Source organism: Myotis myotis, unplaced genomic scaffold (genome assembly GCF_014108235.1).
Source record: "Myotis myotis isolate mMyoMyo1 unplaced genomic scaffold, mMyoMyo1.p scaffold_m19_p_7, whole genome shotgun sequence".
In the NCBI taxonomy this organism is placed as follows: domain Eukaryota; kingdom Metazoa; phylum Chordata; class Mammalia; order Chiroptera; family Vespertilionidae; genus Myotis; species Myotis myotis.
In genome coordinates, this window is record NW_023416379.1 from 6,557,687 (window position 1) to 6,578,397 (window position 20,711).

At 41.7% G+C, this 20,711-nt stretch overlaps 1 protein-coding gene across 11 annotated transcripts in view; it reads left to right on the forward strand.

Moving 5' to 3' along the window:
- Positions 1-20,711, forward strand: part of TFB1M (transcription factor B1, mitochondrial) — a 37,050-nt gene that overhangs the window by 7,075 nt on the left and 9,264 nt on the right. For 5 of the 11 annotated variants that reach the window (XM_036316140.1, XM_036316142.1, XM_036316145.1 and 2 more), the window contains exons 3-6: positions 6,329-6,437; positions 7,729-7,880; positions 8,004-8,118; positions 14,785-14,904. In XM_036316140.1, coding sequence (XP_036172033.1) covers positions 6,329-6,437; positions 7,729-7,880; positions 8,004-8,118; positions 14,785-14,904 — 496 coding nt within the window. Of the gene's footprint in view, positions 1-6,328; positions 6,438-7,728; positions 7,881-8,003; positions 8,119-14,784; positions 14,905-17,461; positions 18,350-20,711 lie in introns of those variants that run through there. The other 6 variants (XM_036316141.1, XM_036316143.1, XM_036316144.1 and 3 more) reach the window with 2 other exon arrangements.

Consider the following 20,711-nt stretch of genomic DNA (forward strand, 5'->3'; position numbering starts at 1 on the left):
TGTACAGGGACATAAAATATAATATAGTCATCCTGGCAGAAGGAGCTGTTTTTAATCAGAGATGATAAAATGTTGAAATTCTTTCATCTCTACCAAACTTTTAAAAGGGAAGACTGCTTGACGTTCTGCTATGAGATGATTATATATTTTGTACATGTAACTTACTTGATGTAGCTATAGCCATATTAATCATAACGTAGACAAAAACAACAAGTAAACAAAAGATAGCTTACAGCAGAGTGATTTCCTGGTCCACTGCGCCTCAGGTTAAAGGTATAGAGGTCAGTGCTCGAAGCAGACCCTCTGACAACAGCAAGAAGTAACAGTTATTACTGTGGCAGAACAGCTATAAAAAGCAAATATAAAAACTGGGGGGAAAAGCACAGTCATAAGGGTCATAACCATTGAGGCCATTACTCTACAGGCAGAAATGAAGAAGCCATCAAGAAAAGGGTGAAATTGGGTTCATTGTACTTGCCTTAAAGAAGAGAATTGTGCCATATAGTTTATAAAGATTTCCATATATGTCTTTTTAAGAAATATTAACACTTAAAGGAGTAAACGCTCGTTGAAAAGAAAACGTAGGAAGTCAAACATCTAATTCCTTCATGAGGCTGAGTAAATGAGCTTCTATATGTATTCTGGTCCTGTTTAAAAAGCAAAGCAAACTGACCTTTGGAAATCATGCTGTAATCTTCACCCTCAAAAAGTCTATTGTAGTGTCTTGAATTTTTTTTAAATGTCATTTGTCTTTTCTATGTATTCTATATAAGAATAAAAATGGTATTTTCTCCTGTCATATCCTCTATTATAGTTTTTTTTTAATTCTCATATAGTTTGCCTAACAGTTAGCCCAGCCCTGTTTCACAGCATGGGGATTCTCACTGTGTCAGGAAGAAGGCCATGGTGCTGAGCTGTGACCAGTGCTTAGCCCACCGGGCAGTGTTGGCTGCCAGAGGCCCCTCACCAAGAGAGGGTGGCATAAAACGTGCAAGATGGCTATTTGATACAGTTTTTTATTCTCAAGGAATTTATCATTGTACGCAAGTTCCAAGAATTACATAAATTCTTTCATCATCAAATTAGATCACCAACTAAGTACCTCAGTGGGCCATAGCCACTCCCTCCAGGAAGTGTGCACAAGACCTTGGCTCGTTAGAGGAGAGGTTTTTAGTGGCCACACGCAGAATACTTCTGCCTTTGTTTCCTCCTTTTAGAAAAGGCGCTCTCCATTATGTGTGCCATGTCCCCCTTACAAAACCTAACACCAGGAAAACCATTTTCTCTCTTGGAGACTTGGTATAATTACTTCCCTAGAGAGTCAGAATTCTGTAATTCAGTAAGTTGGTCATGAGAGCTAACATCTCTAGGATTTAAAGAGTCCTTTCACTCTAAGCCAAGCATGTCAAATTTGCACCCTGTTGTGCAGCCCACAACAAATATTTTTGCGGCCCAGCCAATATAACGGTATGTAAGAAATGTTTTAATAAAAGTTGTAACTTAATTTTTACAATATCCTGTTTTACATAACTAGAGGTCGGTGCATTGGTGGGGAGGGGGGTGGGAGGGGAGGGTCCCTCAGCCCGGCCTGCACCCTCTCACAGTCCGAGAGTTGGGGATGTCCTACTGATGGCCTAAGCCGCTATCTGATCTGGCCTCCCTCTGCAGGAGGCAACTGGTCGGGCGATCAGGGGCCGGTGCTGGCCCCTCCCATCGCCCTTCCTGTGCCGCTGGTTGCTGCCCCTCCAACCCCCATCGCCATTCCCTCCCTCTGCCCCCCCGGGCACACTACTTGGCTGGCCTAGCGCTGCCTGATTGCCAGCCCGACCCCCCCCACCCCCCAGCCCCCGCCTAGTGGTCATTCCACAGTTCAATTTGCATAGTACACTTTTATTATATAGCATTATTAATAACGAACTACAACGTTCCCTAATGACTGATTATTATAATTGTGCTGCATTCATTTCCCTTACATGCCTTATGCGCAGGCGCACCATTACTCTCCACTAATACTAGCAGCAAATATTTTAGCAGCCGAATGCCATGTTATTAGTCTTGGACTGACTTGTTTGGTGTGCCCAACAGGAAATGTTTCACTTTCTGAGAACAAGAAAAATAGGTTTACTTGTGTTATGCTTATTAATTTGTGCAGTTGTTCAGTGTCTGGTAAGTTAATGTTCAAGAAAAAAATACTGATTTTTATTAAAATGTTCTGTTATTTTATGTTAACGATTCCTCATTTATTTCAGCCCTTTATATTCAGCATTGTCTCTATTGAAATAAACCTACACGTTTCTATGAAAATTGAAGCTTTTGGGGTTTTTTTTGCGGCCCACATAAACTTAAACCTCGCTTATTTGGCCCGTGTTAGCTTTGAGTATGACATGCTTGCTCCAAGCTTACTTCTCATTGGAAGAATTTAGGATTGAAAACTAGATGGAACAATTTGAGGATGTCTGTAAAGGTACGCACTTGGCTGTAAGCAAGTGCCTGCTCTCATAGTCCGCTGTGCCTGGAGCGTATGCAGAGGTAATACCTCTGGAGTTCTGAAATGTAAGGCACCATTGAGGGGCTATGACTGATCTTTCCCACTCCTCCATCATTTCCAAATATTATGATAATGAAACAGTCTTCTCTCTAAGTGGTTAGTTAGAAAGTCTGTCAATGTTGACTGTCATCAGGTGTGTGCCAGGCTATTGTCTAGATCAGTGGTTGGCAAACTGCGGCCCCTTGGGTGTGGCTCTTCCACAAAATACCACGTGCGGGTGCGCATGTACAGTGCAATTGAAACTTCGTGGCCACACTCAAGGGACCAAAGAGCCGCATGTGGCTCGCGAGCCGCAGTTTGCCGACCACTGGTCTAGAGTCATACCTTTCAGTTTGTGAGCTTTCTCCCCCATAGACCCTTCACATAAAGCTGTGAACGCCAGCATTCATCCCTTCTGCAATAGGGAGAGAGAAAGAGGAAGATCGAGCTACCAAGTAGTCATGGGGGAGGTAGACCTTGTGAAGAATGGAAGGGTTTGGTTTGTCATTGAAGGAGACTTCAGCCTGAAGGGAAATCAAAACATACCTGATAGAATGCAACATTGAACCTAGGAAAGGAAGGTAAATGTGTTACGTCAGCTTCTGGTATGCAGCTGAGTGTGTCAGTGTGGAAAAATGAACATTTGAAACATGGTTGAGTTATCAGAGCATGTAAATTAATGCCAAGGAGCCTAGTTTGCATTGTTTTGTTTTGTCTGAGTCTTAATTACTAATTACTTAACTACTTTCTATATATTGACGTTGTGAAACGTAGGCTTTTAGTTCTGCCTCTTTGTTTTTGGTATGCTAATTTGTTTTGTTTTAATTATGTGAAGCACAATTATAGAAAAATTCTAATGTTCTTCACTGACAGTAAATGCTATCATTAAATACACAGTTATTGTCAGTAAGAGCCTGTTCCATAGAGAGCTATCTCCTTTTTTATTTATAGTATATTGAGGTTATTACGTTTTCTAAGATTTAGTGTCTGGTAATCATCAAATTAAATTTTAACAAATTGTGGTGATTTAAAATAATCCATATATATTTTAATATCAGAGGTGCACATCATTTTTGCTGAAGTGCATGGCTAAATATATTAAACTAGTTGATTCCCAAACTTTAAATGTTTAGCTTCTTACCAATATAGGCAACTCAACTCTGTATTTCTGAAACATTACTTGTGTAATTCTGTCTGTTATCAGTGAAATAAGTCTTTGCCAGCGAATTGACCTTACAATTTTATGGAACCCCAAATCTCGCAGGCTAGGCAAGGAAGTTTCCAGTGTCACAAAAAACGGAATGCCATCTGGTCACCCACTTATCAAGTGCCTCAGAAGTACTCACTGTGCTGTTGTAGCTGCCGGGGACCTTGCGGGAGATAAGAAACAGGTGCGCCCTAGCTGGTTTGGCTCAGTGGATAGAGCATCCGCCTTTGCACTGGAGGTTCCCGGGCTCCATTCCAGTCAAGGGCACATGATCTCTATTCGGGGGCGTGCAGGAGGCAGCCGATCAGTGATTCTCTGTCATCATTGATGTTTCTGTCTTGCTCTCTCCCTTCCTCTCTGAAATCAATAAAAATATATTTAAAAAAAAAAAAAAAGGAAAGAAAGAAACAGGTGCTGCCCTTCCGGAGCATGCATTGTTACAGGGGAAGAACCTGCAGACACACAATTGTGGTACAGAGAAGCATGTGCAAGGCACAGTGTTGGCCCAGAGGTGGTCCACGCCTTCTCACTGGCTTTGGTGATTCTTCTTTCATCCTTCCTGTCGGTTGCCTGGGTTAGGCAAGGAGAGAGTTAGGAGAAAATTAGCTTGGCTTGAGCTAGAGAAGCAAGACAAAGGGGTGCTCAAGGCCAGAGTTCCCTGAATTGGGGCTGAGGTTCTCTGAGCTCCCTGAGCTGAGACTTAATGTGGAAGAGGGTCACCTCTTCCTTCGTAATCCACTTCAGCGATGTTTGTTCTCATTGACTATGTTCATTCCTGCATTTTAAACTTTGTAAGATCAGGGGCTGCATCTGGTTTTATTTACCAAGAACTTTAAGAATCAAGTTTTGTGTTGGATACAGAGGCACTTAACGTGATACGAACTTACAGATGGCTTAGCTGTAAGGCAGCAAAATCTCAGACGTCTCTCATAGCAATAATTTACCAATGTATTTTCTAGGACAAAGGAAACTAAGGGGGAAATAAACAAATAGGACTGTATTAAAATAAAAAGCTTCTGCACAGCAAAAGAAACCATCAACAGAATAACAAGAGAGCCCACTGCATGGGAGAACATATTTGCCAATGATACATCCAATAAGGGGTTACCCTCCAAAATTTACAGGGAACTCATACAACTTAACAAAAAAAGACAAAAATTCAATAAAAAACTGGGCAAAGGACCTAAATAGACATTTCTCCAAAATGGACATACAGAAAGCCAAGAAACATATGAAAACATGCTCTAAGTCACTAATCAGCCAAGAGATGCAAATCAAAATGACAATGAAGTACCACCTCATACCTGTCAGAATGGCTACCAACAACAAATCAACAAGTGCTGGCAAGGATGTGTTATAAGCTGCTAGTGGGAATGCAGACTGGTGCAGCCACTGTGGAAAACAGTATAGAGTTTCCTCAAAAAATTAAAAATGGAACTCCCATTTGACCCAGTGATCACACTTTTAGGAATATATCATAAGAAATCAGAAACACCAATCAGAAAGGATATATACACCCCTATGTTCATAGCAGCACAATTTACAACAGCTAAGATTTGGAAACAGCTCAAGTGTCCATGAGCAAATGAGTGGATACAAAAGCTGTGGTACATCTACACCAGTGATGGCGAACCTATGACACGTGTGTCAGAGGTGACAGGCGAACTCATTTTTTTGGTTGATTTTTTGTTAAATGGCATTTAAATATATAAAATAAATATCAAAAATATAAACCTTTGTTTTACTATGGTTGCAAATATCAAAAAATTTCTATATGTGACATGGCACCAGAGTTAAGTTAGGGTTTTTCAAAATGCTGTCACGCCGAGCTCAAAAGGTTCGCCATCACTGATCTACACAGTGGAATACTATGCAGCTATAAAAAAGAAAGAACTCTTGCCATTTGCAACAGCCTGGAGGGACCTGGGGAATTTTATGCTAAGTGAAATAAGCTAGTCAGAGAAAGACAAGTATCACATGATCTCACTCATATGTAGAATCTAGTGAACAAAATAGATCAAGAGACATAGAAGCATGGAACAGACTGTCAAATTTCAGAGAGAAGGCAGGGGAGGGTGGGTGAATGGAAAGAGATCAACCAAAGAACTTGTATGCATTATGCATAACCCATGGACACAGGCAATAGGGTGGTGAAGGCCTGGGGTGAGAGGTGGGGCTGGGCTAGAGGTGGTCAGTGGGGGAGTAAAAGGGACATATGTAATACTTGCAACAATGAAGATTTTTTAAAAATATATTACAAATGCTTTCTAACTTAAAAACTTACAGATAGGAGTTGAGTTTTTGCTAAATCTATACAGAAATACAAGTCATTCTGAGGGTCAAAATTTCGTTACTATATGTTAAATGGTAAGCTGTTTTTATACTCTAATCTGTTGCTGTCCCGTCATTCATATGTTAAAAGTGAAATGCCACTGTAGTTTATTGCGGTTGATACTAGGAACTTGAGTTCATTAACAGTCACGCTTAGTCTTTGGCTTTCAGATCGATTTAATAATGCATAGATTTGAAGTAAAAAAATAGTTCCAGTATTTGACAAAGTGTATGAGCTCCTTTTATTGACCTTTCTGAACTAGATGCTTTCTGATGCAGCACCGGGGAAACTGAGGATTGTCCATGGAGATGTGTTGACATTTAAGGTCGAAAGGGCTTTTCCAGAAAGTCTTAAACGACAGTGGGAGGATGGTAAGTGACTTTGGATTGTTGTTCTTGTTGTTATTTATGGTAGAAATACTTACATTATTATATATTACAAATGTTCTTATATATTTATATTAAAAATTATCCAAACAGAATTAATAGGTAATATGTATTGTAATTTATTCTGCTTTTCTACTTTCTTCCAAAATATAAAATCTATTACTTTCTTAATTCTTATTTATTTGCCCCATTTTTCAAATGTTTTGGGTTCTATTTAAATGAACGTGTCATATTTATGATAGCACATGAGATGAACCATAAGGTGTTACTTTTTCCAAATGGTAAAAAAGGAAGGGTTTTAGTGAACCAAGCCACACCCAGCCTTTCTTTTACCTTCGTTTCGATTGTGTTCACACTCAGTGACCAACCAAGGCACTCCTCGTTGACGGCACTGTTTATTGAGAACCTCTGTGCTCCAGCGCTTCTGGTTTTTGCCTTTAAAACCCCGTAGAACACAGGAAGGGTCGATTTTGTTGCCCCCCCCCCCCCCCCCCCCATCTAGCGGCCACCATGTGTCTGGCCTCCACGGCCAGGCTCCTGCAGTGGTTGGTGCTGGCCCTCTCCGCCTTCCGACGCCCCCTGCTCTTCTCAGCGCCTGCCCCACCACAGTGACCTCCCCAGTGTCCCCCGCCTGTGACAGTTCTCCTGGTTCCTCTGACTGTTACTGACTCTTCTGGAAGGTGGCTGCTCCTGCCTTCCCTGAGGCCATGCCCTCTGATTCCCCTTTGCATCGCTGTGAGCTGTCTCTGCCTCCTTTGCTGGTGGTTATTTTTTCTCCCTCCTCTCACCTGTTTCTGAGCTCTTTCTCCTCGGGCGTCTCCTGCTACAGATCCGTCCGGATGACCCCTCCCTGGCGGACACCTGCTTGTCGCAGGCACTTGCAGGCTGTGTCCGCTTCTCGGGCACCCGACCCTCTGCAGGTTCCTCGGGCCCACAGGCACCTTGACCTCTTCATGTCCAAAGCAAATTCTTTTTCCTCACAGCAGTTCTTATTGTATCTTTTTCTGAAGCCAAAAATCTGAGGACTTTCACTGACTGACTGAATGCGAATTAGGTAGAATTTTTTTCCTTAATAATTCAAAGCTGATTGTGGGGGCAAAAAACAAAAAAACATTGCTTTTGAAGAATAAATGGTATGGAATATACTCAACCATAATTTTTCATATATTTTTATTTGATGCTATTAGTATTTAGTTTGACTTTTACGCTTAATTAAAATTATATTCAAACTATATTGATGAAATCATTTCAAGTTGGTTTTTCTCCTGCCAACCAGATCCTCCAAATGTACATATTATTGGAAATCTGCCTTTTAATGTGTCAACTCCACTCATAATCAAGTGGCTTGAAAATGTTTCTCAGAGAGAGGGGCCTTTTGCTTACGGCAGAACCCAGATGACGTTGACTTTCCAAAAGGAAGTGGCGGAGGTAAGTTTTAATTTTTTTCTGGCTATTTTACCACATGATCAAATTCCAAGACAAAATAGTACTGCATTTGTATGTCAGGCTGTGTTTTCTAAAGCTGATATTCCATTACACACACACACACAGAAAAACCCTACAATAGCGCAACCAAAAGTTCAGCATGTGGTGGCGGCAGATGTCACCGCTGTCAGCTCTCCGTGCAGAGTAGGAATGACATGCTGGCTGCTGAGAAGGCCATGTGGTGAGTACAGGAAACAGCCCCCGCTCAGCTAAAGAAAGGCGGGACCTGTGTGATGCGGTGATGCACTAACACATAGGGGTTGGCATGTGATGTGTTATTGATTTGCTGACCTGAATAGGATGACAGCTGAAGAAGGTTATAATCAACGTGGAGCTGAGAAAGGGAAGAGGGTCGGTGGCTCACTACTCAGTATGTAGACTTTCACTTAACTCCCTGCCTTGGCCATGCCTGCATGCCCACAGCAGTTGTGTTCCAAGTTCACCCTCTAGAAAGTAAACCTACAGGGTAGGTGAGGGGATCTCTAGACTGTCCGTGTTTTTAAAAAGCTGTCTTCTGACATATAAATACAAAAGAGTATTTAATGTATATGTATGGCTTAACAAAAAGAACACCGGAGTCCCCATCGCCCAAGTCAGCTTAGTAATGAAGTTGCCATCATCTTTGACACTCTCTTGGATGCCTCATTCTGACTTTACCTCCTATCTTTCACCTACTGCAAAGGTAGTCAATACTGTGGATTTGGGACTTATTATTCTCTGCAAGTTTATCCCATGTATCCTCTTTACCCTGATTCATTCATATTACTGTTATATAGTATCTACACTAATAAAAGAGAAACATGCAAATTGGTGTCACTCTGCTACGCCCACCAGCCAATCAGATGAGTATGCAAATTAACCCAACAAAGATGGTGGTTAATTTGCATATGCAAGCATGGATCAAAGACGGAAGGCTCCAGCCAGACTGAAGACTGAAGAGGCTTGGCTTCTCTGCTGTGGCCGGACCAAAGACCTGGGTCCCGGGTGCCGGAGGAAACCCGGTGCTGGCAGCCAGGGGAAGGAAGGCCTATTGCACGAATCTTCGTGCAACGGGCTTCTGGTATTATATATACTACTACGACTGTGTCGTAATTTACCTGTCCATTCTCCTGTTTGGAGACCCTGTATAGTTTCAGTATTTTGTTATTACAAGCAAAACTGTCATGAGCATCCCTATATATATATGTCAGGCAGAGCACATAGCACATAGAAATGCTGGATTGGAAGGTCTGCAAATTCTCACGCTTGCTAGATAATGCTAAATTGTTCTCAAAAGTCACTGAGCCTGTTTATATTCCCACTGGTTCATTTGATCTATATCCTTGCCAGTACATGCTTTTGCCTAATTTGAACTTCTTTGGTTATCTGGGGGAATGGTGTGTCATTGTGGTTTATTCTGTCTTTGCTGGTTTTTAATGATTTTTACATGTTTATTGGCCTTCTGGGTAAGCTCTTTTTGTGAAGTACATGCCTTTTACTGAGTTTCCTGTCGGGTTGCTTGTCTTTTTCTCATTGATTTGGAGGAGTTCTAACATATTCCCCTTACTAGTCCTTTATTAGTTAAATGTGTTGCAGATCTTCTTCGCTGTGGCATGTTATTTTCTTTTTACAGTGTCTTGAAGAACTGACATTCATAACTTTAAATTTATGGTTAGTGCTGTTTGTGTCTTGTTGAAGAAATCATTTTATAGCCTGAAGTCATGAAGATATTTGTCTATGTTACCTTCTAGAAGCTTTGGGGTTGATTGTTGTGGATGGTTGAAGTAGAAAGTAATTTTAGTTCTGTTATCCTATTAGCCCAGTGAACCTCGCACCGTTTACTGAAAAGTCGCCCTCACTGACCTTTAACCTGTGGCATAATGACAGAAGCCTGTGTAAGCACTGGTCTGATTGGAGCCACAGAAGAAAGGTGGTGTGAAATCTCGGGACGGAAGGTCCACTACTAGAGAGGAGGGAATCTTCAGTCCACATCACAGCAGATCAGAAATTTCATAAAGTATCTATCATGTTTGCATATAATGAACATTGGGGAGACTTTAGGATTGAATTAGTGATGAATAAACAAGACACTAAATACAGTAGAGATTGAAGCAAATAAAATATATCATTATTGGAAAGAGAAGTAAAAAATATTTAGAAATATATTGTTGTTTATATAACATCTCAAAACGTAGTTAAGTTCCAGGGATCACGTGGAGAAATTGACCTGTAAGAATGGGTAAGGCATTTTGGAAAAGAAGAGTGCTGAGAGACTTGCCTATGGAGTGTCACAATGTCTGTGAGACTCTGATAATCATAATAATCAAAGCACCAGCATGAGACAGACCAAGGCGAGGTTAGAGGGCCCAGAATCAGGCAGCTTAGTATAGGATAACAATCAGATTATACATCAGCAGAGAATGATATAATTTAGCAAATGCATGTGTATTTGGTTAACTCTTAGGAAAAATATTAGTAATTTGCCATATGTAAAAAATTAATTCCAATTGCTGTGCCTTCAAATTCACCACACAGCAGCCATTAATCTGAGGCTAACTAAGTCAGGACCTTTCTGAGAAATCTGCCCAGTGCCCTGCGGATTCAAGGCCTCTCCTCTTCAGCTGTTGGGGATGCAAACTATTTCCAGTGCTTTGTGAATTCCTTTAGTCCTGCTTTCCGATGGTATTTTCTCCAGACTTCCACCTTGAGGAGTTAGTTACCCTCAAGCATTCACAGATCTGTGCTCAGCCTAAGACTTGAAGAGCATTATCTCAGGCGCTCTCCCTCACTTCCTTCCTCTCTCTCTCCTAGTCTCCACCCTGTGTGTGTTCCCGGATCTCCAGCCTCTGTCTGCTCCTGTCATGGAGATCTCTGGGCTCTGTGTGTTCCTCCTCCCCATGCTGCAGCCCGAGAATGGCCGAGACTGAGAGACTTTGCCTTAGAGCATTTGGCCATAAAATCCATCACAAAGATGTACATAAGACCTTTGTGTGTTTGTTAGGAGCTCCAAGGTGACGTCCCCACTTCCTAAGGTCTTCATCACTTCCTGCTCTTAAAGCTGTTAAGTCTCTTCTGTTGGTTGGTTTGAATTGAGGCCATGCTAATAGTTTTCTGTGTTGGTTTTCTCAACCTTTGGATTTGTCCTTGGATATTTTTTCTCAGCTGACATGATTATTATGGTATTTCTGCTTGCTCTTGAATAACACAGTTGAGATGCAAAATACCATGTACTTTAATTCTTTGGGGAGAAAGAGCAAAGGAACAGAGGCATAAGAGGTGGAGTGATGTTTTCAGTGACTCAGTGTCAGTTGTGGTTATTAGTAATAGTGCTGCTCCAACTTCATATGCAATTATTTTTTTTAACAAAGAAAGTTGATTTTGGTTAAATTTTAGTATGAATATTGAAAAGCCTTTATAGTGAGTCTGTAATTTAAGAAATGCTTTAGAAGTACAGGCAACGCTGGTCCTCTGACTGATTTTGACATTCTGCAAGTCAGAGTTTCAGTGGGAGAATATAATAGCATCATTTTCTTATATGCCCTCTCTTTGCTCTTGACAAATTTGTATTTTGAAAATTTGTATTTTACCCCAGAAAGCACTTTTAAACATTTGCTTGCCTTGGCTTGGTGAGTTACAAAACAAATGAGCATGTCCTCTTCTTTCTCTTTAAGACTGCAAGGTCTGAATGTATGAATTCAGCCCACACACATTAAGGGACATTTAGACACTATAAAGCTACAGCTCGTAAAATAGAATCAGACTCTGTAGCAATAAATGATACCTTAACAAATCTCACCTAACCTCGTTTTATAGATGATGAAACCAAAGCTCCAAGCAATTTAATGTTTTCCGAAAGGTCATGAGCCCATTACAGGGAAAGCTGAACTTGAACACCGGTCACCTGTTTCCTGCTGAAGTCATGATGTTCAACTTTTCCACGTGGCTGGACCTCTGATCCTTTCCTTCCGGGTCCAGCATCCGCCTCTTCATCTCCTCCCATTTCCAGGGGACCCTGGCTGGTTAATGGCCACATCCGCAGCAGGAGGGAGTCACCTCTTCATTAGTTACGTCGTTCTCTCTGTCCCCGATGTGTGGTAGTTTCACTTCTCAAGTATAAGCCAATTTTTTCTCCTTGTACTTAAAATTTTTTTAGATGAATAAGGGAAAAAAATAATACTGTCCTTGTGAATTCTTTGACCCTTTTTTTTTTCTTAGACTCAGAATGCTTTTAAAAGCTCAAAGGTTAGGTATTTCCTTTTAGTGAAAAATTAGCTGGTTTGATTTCCTGGCCTTTTGCTGTTGCAATCATCTGTCTTCTAATGGAGTTTGGATTTTCATAGCTTTACCTGTAATATATACACCACAGAAATACCAAATCGTGTTCCAGCAGTTGATTGACCATTTAACTCTTGCGCTAGCTTTTAATGAAGCCCTTTGCCGAGCTCTTTGGTCAGTGGCTTGAATTTTTCCTGTACGTGTGCTGCTTTCTTCTAAATTGAGCCACGTTGTTCCTAAGGTTTCGTCTCCACACCACGGCTGCATTGGCTGCAAAGGTTGGGTGGGTCACGTTATGGGTCAGGACAGCCCCTCTCCTGGCAGGAGAGGACACAGGGCACTCAAATGTGTCTCCATATCCAGATAGCTTCCCCTCTGTGCCTCACTGGTTGCTTTTTGGTTAAAGTGACTTTTAAATCTCTGAATTCATCTGTGGAAACATACATTTCAGATGTAAAATGACAAATTGGAGGAAAATCCAGGATGAAATAATACTTTTTAAAGTCTGGGCATTTCTTTTGGCTTACGTATATTCTAATTTGGTGATTATGTTCATGGTAGATTTTAGTTTTATACAACTGCTTTGAATTGTGCCAGTTCGCACAGTGTATTTTCAATGAATTTTTTACCAGAGGTAAAAATTAAGCTCGCTCTTTTTTTTTGACCATTTGAGCTTACTTTTTGACTTAAATCTGTACTTCCATTTTTTGTCTCTATAGTTTTTTATATTGGCTGAGAATATATGTATACTTTCTGGTTTCACATTTTAGTCAGGAAGAGTTTATTTTGTCAGATATACTGTAGCATGTCATCACTTGCCATAAACTCAACTTCCCAGTAATCTCAACTGTCTAAATACAGACAAGAGCCAGAAATTTTAAAATAAAAAGGGATGAGATGAGGAGTGGCTTCTGAATAACAAAACAGATGCTACAAAGCCTACAGTTAACTTAGCCCATAGGAAGTTTTCTCAGCATCTCAGATTGAAACCTATTTTTTATTCTTGCTTAAGGCAAAATATCTTACAAGCCAAATTGTGCTGTTTTCATGCGCACAGCAGGTTAGAAGCGGCGAAGTAAAGGGGTCTGTTAGAGTCGGCACGTGACAGTGAAGCAGGAAAGGGAAAGCCCCGCAGTGAACACAACTCTACGAGCACGGCTGTTCCGCAGTGAGGCTCCCGCCCTCGCCCCCTGGCCCAGGACTCCCTTACGTGACCCGTGTCTCAGGAGAGCTGGAGCATGGCTGGGCCAGTGATGGCGAACCTTCTGAGCTCGGTGTGCCAGCATTTTGAAAAACCCTAACTTAACTCTGGTGCCATGTCACATAGAGAAATTTTTGATATTTGCAACCATAGTAAAACAAAGGTTTATATTTTTGATATTTATTTTATGTATTTAAATGCCATTTAACAAAGAAAAATCAACCAAAAAAATGAGTACGCATGTCATAGGTTCGCCATCACTGGTCTAGTGAGCTCTCAGAGCCCAGAGAAGCAGGATGCATTTTAGAAAGAGAAGTATACCTAATTTTTTTTTAATCCTCACCCGAAGACATGTTTTTATTAATTAATTTTAGAGAGAGGAAGGAGGGAGAGAGAGAGAAGCATCGATGTGAGAGACAAACATTGATCACTTGCCTCCCAAACACGCCTCAACTGGGGATCAATCCAGTCTAGGTATGTGCCCTGACTGGGACTCGAACCCCCAGCCCTTCGGTGCACAGGACGACGCTTCAACAGCTGAGCCACCTGTGGCTAATATTTTTTTCCCAAGACTCAGCTTTGTCCAGTCATAACATATCACCATTTTTCCTATTTTTTTTCTAAGAAATAATGTAGATATGTTTAGAGCCTTCTTCTATTTCCTTTCTTTTCCTTTCATGAGTTATACTTTGTTAAAATTTCTATTCATCATTCCTGTGCATGTTTTTTTCTTGCACTGCAGATACACACACACACACACACACACACACACTCAGAAGTAATCTTTTGAAGTTTTTATATACATATTTTCTTTACTTAATTATTTTTTACTCTATTTTGGGAGCTATCTTGGTAATCATTGCTGTTCATTGTAACTGTTATTTAATAGTTTACTGTTGTCGAAATTACCACAATGTACTTACACAGTCACCTGCGATGGCCCTTTGTCTTTCCACTTTTTTTACTATTACCTATAATGCTGCAGTGAACATTCATTCTTACACACATCTCCTGTGTAACTGTATACACTGTTCTCTAGGATAAAGTCCTGACAGTAAACCTAAAGGATCATGGGGGTTGACTTGACTTCAGCTTTAATATGCATATTACCAATTTCCCTCCCACAGGCAGTGTGAGAGTTCCTGTTGCTCCAGATACTCGCCGGCACTAAATTCTCCCGGGTTCTCTTTTGTGTCATTTAAATTTTGTTCATTTTGTGGATATGAAATTTTATCTCATTGTAGCTTTCCTGTGCACGTTCCTAATGTGCTATGTGGTTGAGCATAGTTCACGGGTCCTTTGAGTTAGTTACATTTTCTGTTAGTGTTTATGTTTTGATTATGATCAGACTGGGTTAGTTATTTGCTTAAGTTCCGTTTTTGTCTTTCCCAGAGACTTGCAGCCAATACGGGGAGCAAGCAGCGCAGTCGCCTGTCTGTGATGGCCCAGTACCTCTGCCACGTTCAGCACGTCTTCACAATTCCAGGCCGGGCGTTTGTTCCCAAACCGGAAGTGAGTTTCTGTTGATTTCCATACTATACCAGAACTAGGATTTAAATTGTATCCATTGCTCTTCTGAAGATGTGTCAGAGGAAATGATCTCTAGGATCTCATCTATGTGCAAACTGTGCCAGAAGTTTTCCTTTACCTCTCCTGAATCAGAACCATAAAAACCACAATGTGAATCGAAATCACAATTTTCACTCCAGTTTCTCTCCCCTTATTTAGAATGACCAAATGCCCACTTTTATCCATGTTGCCCTGGTCATGGTGGTATTATTATTGTTATCCTTTTTTACACTTTAAATTATTTCAGTATGGAAGGTAAGGTATATGGTCATCCAATCCTCAAAAAAAGAAATCAGTATTTTTGTGTGATTTCTATTAGAGAATACTAGCTAAAGTTGCATCAACCTTACTTACCGTGAATGTTTTTTCCACTTTTTGGAGAGACCTTAGTGTGGTAATATTACTTGCATGAAAAGGCTTATTTTATGAGAGTTCAAAACACTCCTGTATGTATTTAGGAAGAAAATATTCCAAAAATAAATAGAAATTATTTTTGAAGTATTTATACACTTATATAGAGTACTAGAGGCCCGATGCACGAAATTCGTGCAAGGAGCTCTGCCCTCATAGCTTTGGCCGGCCCTTAAAGCCTCGGCAGGCCCTTGCAGCCCCTCACAGCCTCGGCCGGCCCTCACAGCCCCTCACAGCCTTGGCCGGACCTCACAGCCCCAGCTTCATCCAGGAGGTTGTCCGGACAGTTGTCCGGAAGGTCATCCAGACAGTCGTTCTATTGTTTGGTCTAGTTAGCATATGAGCTCTTTATTATATAGAATATAAAGTAAACTTTTAGTATAGGACTATTGGATATGTAGACTGCATATAAAGCCATTAAGCAAAATGAAAGAACCATATAGGTGTCAAAGCAATCCTATCCCATTAATCTGCATTAAAATATTCTTTTTATTAGGAGTATTTTTAAAACATTTGTTTAGAAAATATGTTGACCATTCAGAAGGAATGCATACTTTAAAGTCATTTAAACTTCTATTTCAATGATTACCTTTCTAATCCATACATGAAGGAGTGCCTTTTCATTGATCTGTTCCATTAATAGCTGATGACATTGTTGGAGAAGAGAATGATGATCTACCGAGTAAAATAGGCATAAAATATTTTAGTCTCTACTTCTGTATGAACAAATGAACATTTTTTACTCACATAAAAGGTATTCTTCCCATCCCTGAATTATTTATATGCGAAGAAATGTTCTTTTTCCCCATTTACCATTATCTTGTGAGCAGTGACTGAGCTTGAATTAACAAGTTATTAAGGAACAACCATTGCAATGTTTTTTTTTTGCATATCAAAAATTCAGTTTTTATTTTCTTGTTAAAATATTTGAAATACTCAAGATAATTTAACTTATACTTTTAAAAGCATTCTTTATACTTTAAAAATTACTTGCACATCGCATTAACTCATTGAAGCAGCTCAATGATGAGAGAACAACGATGTTTTTGTTAATGTGGGTCAAGCTTGAGAATGAAATAACAACTTAAAAATAGCCTTTGTCATCCAAATACTAACCAGTGAGAGAGTAGAGGAGATGGGGTGAGTTGTGGCTGGATGACTTCATCTGGAGAAGCCTCTAGCTGCAGCAGGCAAGGGCCTTCTGGAGCCTGTTCAGACAAACTACTGTCATCACTCGCTTTACTTACTGTCCAAAGCCCCAGAGGGTGGAGTTTGGTCTGGTTTTGCTTTGCTGTGGTGGTCTTTCCCAGTGTTCTTCCTTTAGTTCCGCCTCATCTTTGAATGTCACCTTGTCGGTTCTCACAGATGTATGTAGATACTTTTCTAAAATGAAAAAAGGGACAGGGAGTTCCCAATAGATGGAGAGTTGGGGTGGCTGGTTGGGCGACGTCTGAAAGAGGTGGACAGCTCTTCTGTCCCTAATGTGCCGCCGTGCCGTGCCACTGGGAAACAGAAGCAAGTTCCTGTGAGTCGCCACCCAGACAGTAAACGCAGACTGTCCCTGGATTCACACCAGGGCCAGGTGCTTCTCACGCTTGGCAATTTAATTCTTCTATAAAACCCAGTTAAGTACCAATTCAGAAAATGTATCAACAGGTTATCTTAAAAAGGAAGAAAAGCTATCAATTAATTACCTTATTAATATAATCAGTCTCTCTTCAAATTATAAAGTTTTAGATAACCCATGAAAACAGGTGAAGAACAATCTTAAACAGGTATAGTTGTACATGAGAGTTTGTTGGCATTTTAAATAACCTTGCCAATTTTAAAGTATTTAAAATCTTTGTGGAGAAAGTTAAGCATAATCCTGGTGTGTGTGTGTGTGTGTGTGTGTGTGTGTGTATGTATATGTATATATAAATATCTAAAATAAAGACAAAAGTCCCAGCAGGCATCTAAAATTCCATGTGAGTTACACATTGCTTTACACATAGTCCTTCAGGTTGTAAGCTGAGCTGCCCTCCGGCTTGGCAGTGGGGGTGTGCTGCTGCTTGGGTGGCGGGAGCCACGCCTCTGGGTCCCTTTTCAGGCAGAAGATCGTGCCAGAGATCAACAGCAGCAAGGCCGCGATGAATCCGATGTAGACGGCTCCTCCAGGCTCGTGCTTATTGCTCTCTGGAACTGTCAGATCCAGAAAGTTGGCGACTATCTCCTTTGTGTACCACACTGTGGGTATTAAACCGGAGATCCCCGCAGACATGAGGCAGAGGCCTCCAGCAAGGGAAGCGTGGCTCTTGCTTTCTCTGTCCCCTCCTAAGCGAATGCATTGCATCCCCGCCGTGGAAGTGCAGATCCCCGAAACAGCCAGGACGCAGGCCAGGATCATGGTGGCGCGCGCAGCCTGCACGTGGGTGGGGAGCATCAGAACGGAGAACTTGAGGGTGCAGCTGAACATGCCGGTGCTGTAGCACGTGCAGTCCATCCACAGCCCTTGGAGCTGGACGATGGCCATGATGACGTTGGAGCCCGTGTCCATCGTCACCATCCAGTTGGGCAGCAGGGTGGCAGCCAGCACTCCAGAGACCCCACAGAAGGCCAGGACGAAAGCAAGGAGCTGGAGACACATTGAGGCCATGACGTTAGCGTCAGCTGTCCACCTAGAAAATCCTGGTGCTTAATTATGATGGCTCTCGGTCAAATTGAAGATTCTGTGCAGCGGAGGAGCAAGTGCAAAGGCTGGGGAAAGAAGGCAAATCGAGGTTGAGGGAGAGAAAGAGCGAAGAGAAAGGCTCTGTGTGCAGTGGAGCCGAGTGCCCGGGCCCCGCAGTGGACGTGGAGGCGGCTGCTTGGGAAAGGCTCCCCGGGCCTTCAGAGGCTCCACCTCCTGGGTGACCCGGTGGCTGTGCTGGGTGTATGGCGGGAAGCAAAGAGCTGTCCACTTGGTTCTTTTTAAAACTTCAGCTGTGCTGCCCTAACCGGTTTGGCTCAGCGGATAGGGCGTCGGCCTAGGGACTCAAGGGTCCCAGGTTCGATTCCAGTCAAGGGCATGTACCTTGGTTGGGGGCACATCCCCAGTAGGGGGCGTGCATGAGACAGCTGATCGATGTTTCTAACTCTCTATCCCTCTCCCCTCCTGTCTGTAAAAAATCAATATATTAAAAAAAACAAAACAAAAACTTTAGCTGTGCTGAAGTCTGCCAGGTGGGCATGCACCTGGTTCCAAGAGGTAGGTATACCACATTCCAGCTGTAAGATCTGGCAAGGAATTTTAATTGCATTTTAGGTTTTTAAAACTTATTTTAAGTTAAAATATTCTATAGATAATAAGAAAAGAATAGTTTAAACTAACCCCTTAATGTATACTAATGGATATTTTAGAAAAGTTTTAAGTATGCAAAAGATGGCTTTTTAAACAAGTATTTATTAAGCGCCCACCAAGTACCTCCACATGACCCAGGGGAGTTGTGGAAGGAGGAGAGGAAAGTAGTGGAAAGAAGTCCGTCACCTGCACGATTATCCCTGAGCTCCAGTTAATAAACATTTGCAAAATCCTTACCGAGGGTGGCACTTCTTCCACTTCAGGTACAAGGTACTCAGAAGCGGACCAGTGACGCTACTACCGGCACAATTAAGCTACTGTGCTTGCTGCGAGAACGTGAGACCCGTGCTAGTTGGGACCAGAATCCTTTCCTGACCCACATGCAGCAGTCTGCTGCAAAACCGGTTCTTCCAACCGCTCCCCAGTAGGGACATCGAGTCTCGAAAGTACTCAGCAGAAATAACCACGTCGTTACTGGTCTGTGACAGGATACCAAAAATAATGTAGCACTTCATTCTTTCCAAGGGAAAAGCTAGCACTTCGTGGCTTGGCTGTTTCAATCTGGCAGCACTACTGCCTTCTTTGAGAAATGTAATGGCTTCTGAAATACAGCAATTACATTCTGAACAGTGTGTTCTATCATGAGTCATATATGTTTGACAAAAGGCAGTATGTATGGGTCAAATCTTGGCTTTCCAGAACCTCTCTGAGCCTCAGTCTCCTCTTCTGGAAAATGGGAGGATTGTACGTAGGACCTATGTCATGGAGTTAAACATGTCAGTGCATTTTAAGGACTTAGAGCAATATCTACCCCCATGGCAAGTACACAATAAATTATAATTGTCAGTGTTATTAGTATTTTTATTTTTGTTTCTATCTGACAGGTAAATGTCATGATATTTATTTTATATCATGGCAGTTTCTTTTCTCTCGTCCTTCCTTAAGCTGATTGTATTCACTGGCATAGAATCTTAGAGCTGAAAGAAACTGTAGATATAATCTTGTACATCATCATTTTTTCAGATTAGCCTATTTAGGAGGTAAATCACCCAGTGCCACCCAGGTCTCAGCCGCAGGTGGTCAATATCCAGATCTTCCCCTCTTCCCACCTCCCCGCAGCCTGGACGTTTTTCCCACTACCCCAGTACCTCTGTGAAATCCACCCCGGAGCTTCCTGTGGGAAGCTGGGAAAACTGCTACATCTGAAGGCACGCGCACCTTTAAACATCACCTTCACTCCCTCTCCCACCAAACCTAAAAAAGCAAACAAAAAAAGACTCCAGAGGCATCAGTTGGGCAAATGGCTTAGCTTTGGAGACCAAGTCTGGACTTCTCTGTCGTTGTAACATTGATTCTCTAAGGAGTTAAATCCAGAGCTAGCTGAATCCTTTTCTCTGTTCATAATGTTAAAATGTGAAATGTACAGTTTAGGAGAGGATTTCCCCTAGATTTTGAATTCTTAAGAATCAGACTTACTGTAGGGATCAGAGTGCCTAGGCTTGCCTGCGATCATCCAGTTTCTTTCTTTAATACTGAGACCAAAATAGGACACAAGTAAAAGTTCCTAAGACAACACTGAAGCCCATGTTTAGTTTATAATAGCTGTTTTCAGGTTTGGGCTTGGAGCGCCAGCCAGCTCACGAAATTACTGCCTTGTCCGGGCCATGTTCAGCTGGGACTCTGAAGAGCAAGACTGCTGCTGACATTCTCTGAGCGTCTCTTTTCTGTCTTTTTACTTTGGTTGAGCAACCTGTGTGTGTTGATCAGTCTATGCTCAGCTCCCCAATTATAGCCCTTTTTTTCTCATTAGCCAGTACATTTATGAATCTCAGTGTCCTTCAGACTCGCAGACAGCTTGTTCGTCTTCGTTAGCAAGCACTGGCAGTGATAAATTACAGACAGCAGAATCCGCATAAACATATGACGCGCGTGCAGTGAGCACAGCGCGCGCTACTGGTGAGTACTGGACTTTGAATGCTGCTTCTGCCTACAGAATGTATGCAAACAGGATGTGTTCTCC